Consider the following 9,730-nt stretch of genomic DNA (forward strand, 5'->3'; position numbering starts at 1 on the left):
CGTATTCAACCCAAACGCAAAGCCAAAGAAACACTTACACAATAAACTCTATTTAATAAAATTACAGGAATTATTATAATGATATTTTTGTTTTTTTTCTTCTTTCCTGATAGCGTTGACTATGGCCATTAATAGCTATGTTGGTAAGTATGAATTACATACTATCCCTAGATTTCCAATGTGAGTGTGCGAATATTTATTTTATTTTTTAATTTTTATTTTTCTTTAGAACCCTACATAACTGCACTAGACACAGACACAGACACTAATCGTTACTTGATTTTAATCCGTGCGATTAGTTAACCAGGCTAGACCTGAGTTCTCACAAGAAACACCGACCATAATAATAATAATAAACCTTTGTGCCTGCTTCTCAACCGCTTGTGGATGGGACCAGCGCAAAGGAAACCTCCAAAAGACGTATGAAATGGGACGAAGGGATGAATCGCTTCATTTTTGGTACGTATCTGGAGATCACGAAGTTGGAGACAGATAAGACAACATATAGAGGTAAATTACATCAAGCTTTCGTTAAACAATACCCACATTTATCACATTTAACAGAACAACGCATTGCAGACCAACGTAGGGTTATCATTAAAAATACACTCCTTACATTAGACACACAGGAACAAATCAGGCACGAAATTGAAGCACTACTCAACACAAACAACACAATCATCGTACAAGATAATACACCCGTTCTAAACAACTCTGAAATACAGACATTTGCGACACCCCAGCAATCGATAGATACAAATAATCACATAAACCAAACACTCACATCCCTTCAAAAAGAATTTGACAATGCATTGTTAGAATTCTCAAACACTGACCCAACACAAAGAGCACGAATTCCTAAACAAAGTCACACTACAAAATTACGCACACTTTCAAAAACACTAAATGATCACATTTTACCAAATTACATTAACGATAACACAAGCTTACATCAACTACACTATGTTGTGTATTGCGGTGCGGTTGCAGTTTCTAGATGTAACGGTTCAAGAATAACAACAAACAAAGAACACCACACAACAAAAAAACGCTCACCCCCGGCTTGGGAAAAACGCCTGATTAATCGCATCGATGACATCAGACGTGACTTGGGTCGAATTACACAATACATACAAGGAACTCGTTCTTCAAAATTAACACGACAAGTACAACACATAACTACAAAACTAAACAATCACACCACACGAGAACAAAATACAAACTATAACGAACATAGAGATACACTCACACAAAAACTATCAATATACACAAACCGTTTAAAACGCTATAGGGAAACTGCAGACAGAAAGCGCCATAACACACAATTTAAACATAACGAAAAACTATTTTACAGATCACTAACACAAAACAGCACTAATGAAAAACTCATTCCACCATCTCTACACTCACTTCAGCAATACTGGTCTGACTTATGGACCAAAGACATTAAACACAATCCACACGCCCCGTGGATTACCACAGAAACCACACGCACTGAATACATTACTCCTATGAATAACACAAACATCACTACAACAGACATCATTCAAACTATTAATCACTTACATAACTGGAAAAGTCCAGGCATTGATAACATTCACAACTTTTGGTGGAAATATTTTACCTACACTCACTCTTACCTTGCGCAACAATTTACTGAACTTCTTAATTCACCAGATCGCACTCCTGCATTCTTTACACAAGGTATCACTTACATGCTCCCAAAAGACAACAATACACAAGACCCATCTAAATATAGACCAATTACATGCCTTCCTACAATATACAAAATCCTTACATCATGCATTACAAACAAAATATACCAACACTGTACTGATAACAACATTTTATACGAAGAACAAAAAGGGTGTACCAAGTGTTCCAGAGGCTGTAAAGAGCAACTCATTATAGACTCTGTAATACTTGAACAATCCAGACATAACAAACGAAACATACACACTGCATACATTGATTACAAAAAAGCATTCGATTCAGTACCACACTCTTGGTTACAACAAGTACTCTCAATATACAAAGTCAGCAACAATATTACACAATTCCTCAATTACATAATGTCATGTTGGAACACTACGTTAACACTTACACTAAACGACACAAAACTTATTACTGACCCAATACAAATTAAAAGAGGCATTTTTCAAGGCGATTCTTTAAGTCCACTTTGGTTTTGTCTTGCTCTTAATCCACTTTCATATTTGTTAAACACTACTAACTTTGGCTACAATATTAAACATAACCACGAAATACATCACAACATTACACACCTGTTTTACATGGACGATCTGAAATTATACTCTTCCACAAGCATAAAACTTAATCACCTTCTACACATCACGGAAACATTTTCACGTGACATACAAATGGACTTTGGAATCGATAAATGTAAAACACAACACATCACAGCTGGTAAAAGACAACATTTAGATTATGAGCTCGAACAGGGTAATTTAATAAATTCCATGGACGAGAATGAAACTTATAAGTATCTTGGATTTCAGCAAAACACACACATTAAACATACGAGTATAAAACAAACACTTATCACACAATACCTACAAAGAGTACGCAGTATACTTAAAACAAAATTACACGGTAGAAATACAATCAAAGCTATTAACACTTATGCCACACCAGTGCTTACATACTCTTTTGGGATTATACGTTGGACAAATACAGATTTAGAACAAATACAGAGAAACACACGTACACTATTAACAAAACACCATATACATCACCCTCACTCCTCTACTATACGACTTTACCTTCCTCGTTCGGAAGGAGGTAGAGGACTTACAGATATAAAACTATTGCACCAAACACAAATACACAATTTACGACAATACTTTTATAACAAATCAGATACTTCAGTCTTACACAAAACAGTAACATATGCAGACAAATCTTACACACCACTTAACCTACACGAAACTAATATACTCCCACCCACATCCAAAATTACATACATCACAAATAACATACAAACATGGAACCAAAAGCCTTTACATGGACGATTTCCACAAGAGGTTAGCCAGGATTGTGTTGATTCTATAGCAACGCACAGTTGGTTGTCTGAATGTGATGTCTTCCCGGAGACTGAGGGTTTCATGTTAGCAATACAAGACCAGGTCATTAACACACGTAACTATAAAAAACACATACATAAAGACAAAACAGTGACAAATGATTCTTGTCGACTCTGTTCACAAACATCAGAAACAATCCAACATATAATATCGGCATGCACACGACTTGCACAAACTGAATACAAACATCGACACGATCAGGTAGCTAAAATCATACATCAAAAATTAGCACTTAAACACAATCTCATAACAGATAAGACACCATACTACAAATACACGCCACAGATCATACTTGAAAACAACACACACAAATTATATTGGGACAGGACACTACTCACAGACAAAACTATCCACAATAATAGACCAGATATTACACTTATAGATAAAACACAAAAATCCATTTGTATTATAGACATTGCCATACCCAACACTAACAACTTAACTAAAACACATGCAGAAAAACACCGTAAATACACCGATATAGCTATCGAGCTTAAGACGCAATGGAGAATGAAATCTACTGTTATAGTTCCCATTATTCTTAGTGCTACCGGAGTTATACCAAAGACAATACACCACAATTTACAACTATTAGGTTTAGACAAAAACACATACAAACATTTACAAAAAGCAGTCATTATCAACACATGCCATATTGTTCGTAAATTTCTAAACATAACACAAGATACTACATACACAAATGATCAACAACGTATACATGTAAACAACAGTACTCGCTCACAACACGGTACACAACATACTGTAATATCTCCACCTCTAACCCAAACATACACACAAATACAACTTACCGAACAAACAAGTACAACAAATGATACAACATATACTACAATCAGAGATTCACCTCTGAAGCAAACCACATTATCGCGACCCATTAGTATTCAACCCAAACGCAAAAACCTAAACAGCACTTTAGACTCACAACATGACACACAACATACTGTAATATCTCCACCCTTAACTCAACCAACCACACAAACACAACTTCCTGAACAAACAAACGCAATAAATACAAGTAACGCAACATGCACTACAAAGACGTCCTCACCCAATAAAGTTACACGGCTTAGCACAGCTAAAAAACACAATACTCTTTCTTCTCGGAAACACACCACGTTATCACAACCCACTCGTATTCAATCCAAACGCAAAAACCTTAACAGCACTACAGGCTCACAAAATACTGTAACGTCTCCACCAATAACCCAAGCAAACACACAAATACAACCTCAAGAACAAAGAAACACAATAAATACAAGTAACGCAACATGCACTACAAAGACAGGTCCACCCAATAAAGTTACACGCGCTAGCACAGTTAAAAAACACAATACTTCTACTTCTCAGAAGCAACCCACTCGTATTCAACCGAAACGCAAAAACCTTAACAGCACTACAGGCTCACAACATACTGGAATATCTCCACCAAACACCCAAGCAACCTCACAAATACAACCTCAAAAACAAAGAACCACGATAAATACAAGTAACACAACATGCACCACAAAGACAGGTCCACCCAATAAAGTTACACGCCCTAGCACACTTAAAAAACACAATACTCCTTCTTCTCAGAAACAACCCACTCGTATACAACCGAAGCTCAAAAACCTTAACAGCATCACAGGCTCACAAAATACTGCAATATCTCCACCAAAAACCCAAGCAACCTCACAAATACGACCTCAGGAACAAAGAAACACCATAAATACAATTAAAAAACACAAAACTCCTTCTTCACAGAAACACACCACGTTATTACAACCCACTCGTATTCAACCCAAACGCAAAGCCAAAGAAACACTTACACAATAAACTCCATTTAATAAAATTACAGGAATTATAATAATGATTTTTTTGTTTTGTTTTCCTCTTTCCTGATAGCGTTGGCTATTGTGCCCATCAATAGGTATGTTGGTAAGTACGAATTACATACTATCCCTAGATTTCCAATGTATGTACGTGTGTGATTTTTTTTTGACCCTACATAACTTCACCAGACACAGACACAGACACTAATCGTTACTTGATTTTAATCCGTGCGATTAGTTAACCAGGCTAGACCTGAGTTCTCACAAGATACACCGACAATAATAATAATAGTGATTTATTCTTAGAATTGTGAATTACAATTATCGAAACGTCAAGGGATATTATATAACAGACATATTAGAATAAACAAACGACATAAAAACTGTATACATACTATATAGACTATACTATAAAATATCAAGCGAACCTAGAATAGCAATATGTTTTTGAAGTTCCTGTACCCGGAATAAAAATGAGTTGCTTTGTATAATTTTGTTGAGATTGTTTTAAATTCATGATGCGTTGAGATTTCTTCAATGTTTTGGGAGGAGCATTAAACAGTACCGAGGCCTGATGAAAATGGAAGGTTTTATAAGAGGTATGGTTGTGTTTGCGAATTGCAATGTTGTGTTTCCCTCTTGTGTGTGTCCATGCATTTTACCTACTGTAACAAATTTCTTAATGTTTTTATGCACATAATGAAGAATTTTTTGGATATAAATACAGGGCAATGGTAAGATTTTAAATTTTACGAAGGTGTATTTGCACGTTTCTAAATATGTGAGGTTGCATATCAGACGAATTATGCGTTTTTGAAGAATGAAGAGTCTGTATGCTTGCCTGCTCGATCCCCAACAAGCAATGTTGTAGCTCAAGTGTGACCACTGCGTAATAAGCTCTAATTAGCATATTGGAATCAAATTTTTGCTTTAATTGAAACAACAAATAATAGGCAGAATTCAACTTGGCGATAACGTGTTCAACGTGGTAGTTCCATGATAAATTGCAATCTATTTTGACACCCAGATAGGTTGTATGAGGAGCACAAGAAATCATCACGTTCTCAATGAGTATCTGATGATCCTGACTTGCAGTTCGAGCGAACTTAGCCATACGCATGATCACAGTTTTATCTGAGTTTATGTCCAGTCTGTTTGCACCACACCAAGAAATAAATTCCTTAATGACCAACTTTAGTTTCTCTAAAGCGTGGTCGGTGTTGTCAGCACTCACCACTACTGCAGTGTCGTCAGCGTACATAAACGTAATTCCATTGTCAATGAATTGAGGTAAGTCATTTATATACGTAAGGGTTCTCGCAGTAATGATCTATTATTACCTGTTGAAACATCCCATTTTTCATGAATCTTTGCTTCATCGCTATAGTATATTTGGCCTAAAAAGTTTGTGGTCTTCTTCATCATTTGATCAGCATTCACTCCCAGTGACCCACCCGGTTTTGGTGGGTCTTGGGACTGTAAACGGTGTACAAATTGAATCCAAAAAGCTTTGCACTTATGCTTCTTCAAAACTCTATAAATTGATGAATATGGTAGATCAAAATGTTTTTAGGCATCATTAATGGATGCGGTTGGATGAGCTTCAAAAAATGCCAAGACATTGATCCTTTGGGCAGTAAAACTTCCCGATTTGGCAATTCAACACGGCATTCCAATTTTTTTCTCGTTGGCCTTCTTCTTGTGGGAAAATGTGCATTGAATAAATCTAAAGTACAATTCACGTTCTTATAGCATTCTATAAATCATTAAGTTCAAACATTAGCCATTACCTAAAAATCAAAAGAACGCTAACGCTTGGTTTGGCAGATATTATTAATTGAAATTTCAATGGCAATCGTGATTTGTATTGTTCATGGCAACCATGATTTGTAAAAAAAAATACTTTACCTACTAAGAAAAATGTAAATAACTTGAAAACTATCAATTGTAGGCATAGGATATTGCATGTCAATCGAAAAACAAAGTTGCCTAGATTAATATCTGAAATAAAAAATGGACATTCCATTAAAAATTTTTTTAAAAAACTTAAACAGCAATATTTTTGTAATTTGTGAAGATTAGCTTATTATAAAAAATGAGTATGATTATTCGAATAACCAGTATTTTTTATAGAGGCCCCCAAAATTTCATTGTTTTACGTCTAATAATCACCGAGATACAAAGCCTCAAAGTACTCGCCTTAACTGTCAATCTTTTGCTTAAAACATAAATATCTTCAAAATAGTCAAGGATGGCCATAGATATCTCTTTAAAAGAAACACTTTCGTTGTTAACCTTACCTTGGTTTGTTTTGAAAGTACCTCCACCTACCACCAAAAAATTTTTCGACATTGGGAAAAACGCCGTTAGTGCTAATGTGATGGTATGGAGTAGCTCTTTGCACCGTGCAAATAAAGTTATTTGAATTTAACTAAAACTTCGGATGTACTTGTTTATTAAGCGGCAGAGCAAAGCGATGCAAACTTTATAGGGGAGTCGACAGTGTCCGTCTGTCCGTCCGTCCGTGAACACAATAACTGTCAAACGCTTGGACCGATTTGGTTCAAACTTTACACAGTTGACCTATGTGCCGCATGTAACAAGCCTATTGAAAATGGATCAAATCCAATGATCCCTTGGGGTCACGCCTCTCTATCTCTGCCAAACGCTTGAACCTATTCAATACAAACTTTGCACAGTTGACCTATATGCCACATGTAACAAGTCCATTATCAAATCCAATAACCCCGTAGGGTCACACCGAGGTGCTCTGCCGCTTTTTTTAGATGCTCTTTAGGGGTTTATTTCTTTGACGAAGAGTCTTCATTCTTTTAAGGGCATAGGGTTCCATTTCCTTACCTATGTCTCGTTCTAAAAGAGTACACGCCAAAGCACACGGGCTTCATATGGTATAAGAGAAGCTTTGGATTTGTGAATAATTTACTTCAAACTCTACGTGAGCATAATGAGATGGTAATTATAAAATTTCGTGTCATAATAAGTTAAGAGGAAACATCTCAATTCACACAGTTTCTAATGTGACAATTACCATTGCAATAAAAATAACAGAAATGCCATCGACCCGTGTTTACAGGCGCATTCATACGCCAATTTTTTGTTTGGTATAGAAACTACGAACTACTTACGGTCCTTATGCGAGGTCAAAATATAATTTTGCAAAGAATTTTTTTCAATTGGACTAATGCCGATTTGCACAAAAAGTTGTTAAATAGAGATGTCCAAAATGGGAACGTGACTGGTCCAATTAATTATTAATCTACTCACAGAGGCTTTAATCAGTAGTTGCGAGACGGGGCATTGCCTTAAATAGAAAAATTTCCGTAACACAATCGAATTTTTTTTAGTTAAATAAACTGCAGATTATCGCGCGGTTTGGATATTTGTGCAGAAGACGATAGAATAATTTATTTGGCTGATTATAGGTCGTGTAAAATGTTGGACCTCCTCCCTACCAACGCGTGTTTCGTTCACTTGGGTTAAGGTCATTTGAAAAAACTGCGCGAGTCATGCCAGTCATTTCCCATTCAAACGCTAATTTAAAGTACTTACGTTAAGTAGATTGTTATCAGTGAAGTTTGCTCCTTACTTGTACTCACTATCCCCTGAAGTGTACAATAGATAAGATAACTAAACTGGAATCTGTTTCAGATAGAAAATTACCATTATTACGCGAGCTTCTGTACTAACGTGCGCCGAGTGCAACTATTTGAAGTATGGCAAAAACACTTACAAGGGCGGAAATTAAAAACAAAAAGGATGGTTCGTGGATTATTATACACAATAGCGTTTACGATGTCACGGAATTTTTAAATGAACACCCCGGCGGAGAGGAGGTTTTGATCGACCAAGCGGGCGGCGAGGCGACCGAGAATTTTGAAGATGTTGGCCATTCGACGGACGCGAGGGAGTTAATGAAGAAGTACAAAATTGGGGAATTAGTCGCATCGGAGCACACACACATCGATCAAAAGGGTGAAGATTGGCTGTCGAACACTTCTGATAAGGACACATCAGCAAGTTCGCAAAAAATGTTAATTATTCCTATTATTATAGCATTATTAGCGATCTTCTTGTATTATTACTACTTTTAGATTAGGAAATTTAACTTTATTCAATCCGTATTATTACTTAAACGCGAATCTAGCTCTATTATAGCAATTATTGTAAATTGACTAACACACTCTCAACAATTGAAATAGATAAGGTTCGCCAATCATTTTGATTTATTTTTCGTCCTACACAGCATGTAAGTAAAAACGCCTGCCTTGCGCTTATAATCAGTGGAGCACCAAGTTATGTAATGTGGACTCATTTAATTAGAACAGTTTAATTGACTAATGATTAAAAGAGACTGGGCAGAGAAAAAGATCCGGCGCTCATCTAGCACAGGGAATTTAGTGAAAAAGACCTGTTGGTCTTTCGCCCAGCAGAAAATTCCTACATATTTCTACCAAAAAGAGCTCTTCAACAGCTGTTCTCGGTTTCCCAAAATCACCTATTTTCGAACATGGTAAGTATAGTACAAACCGAGGGAGAAATCTGAGTAGATGTCCAGTAGTAGATCTCCGCAGACATCCTAAAAATTTTCGCAGATATCTCAGAATCTCCGTGGACATCCAAGGGTGTTCACCCATATGCACAATGTTCGTAGATATCCGAGAAGATCCGGTGGATACCCGCAGATATTTGATGATGTCTGAGGATATCCATAGTCTTCGTAAGATATCCTAGGTAAAGTTTCAGTACACACATGAACACAGTGGTTCAAATTAGTGG

At 36.4% G+C, this 9,730-nt stretch overlaps 1 protein-coding gene across 1 annotated transcript; it reads left to right on the forward strand.

The window, feature by feature from the left end:
• Positions 1 to 8,444: 8,444 nt before the first annotated feature.
• LOC116170397 (cytochrome b5-like) lies at positions 8,445 to 9,170 on the forward strand. The gene has a single exon (XM_031486764.1). It carries the CDS (start codon positions 8,668 to 8,670, stop codon positions 9,043 to 9,045), a length of 378 nt encoding a protein of 125 aa, XP_031342624.1. The 5' UTR covers positions 8,445 to 8,667; the 3' UTR covers positions 9,046 to 9,170.
• Positions 9,171 to 9,730: the final 560 nt, after the last annotated feature.

The sequence above is a fragment of the Photinus pyralis genome, unplaced genomic scaffold, assembly GCF_008802855.1.
Source record: "Photinus pyralis isolate 1611_PpyrPB1 unplaced genomic scaffold, Ppyr1.3 Ppyr1.4_LG5, whole genome shotgun sequence".
NCBI lineage: Eukaryota > Metazoa > Arthropoda > Insecta > Coleoptera > Lampyridae > Photinus > Photinus pyralis.

Coding starts and splice junctions, on each gene's coding strand:
- LOC116170397 (XM_031486764.1), top strand. CDS start 8,668: ATGGCAAAAACACTTACAAGGGCGGAAATTAAAAACAAAAAGGATGGT.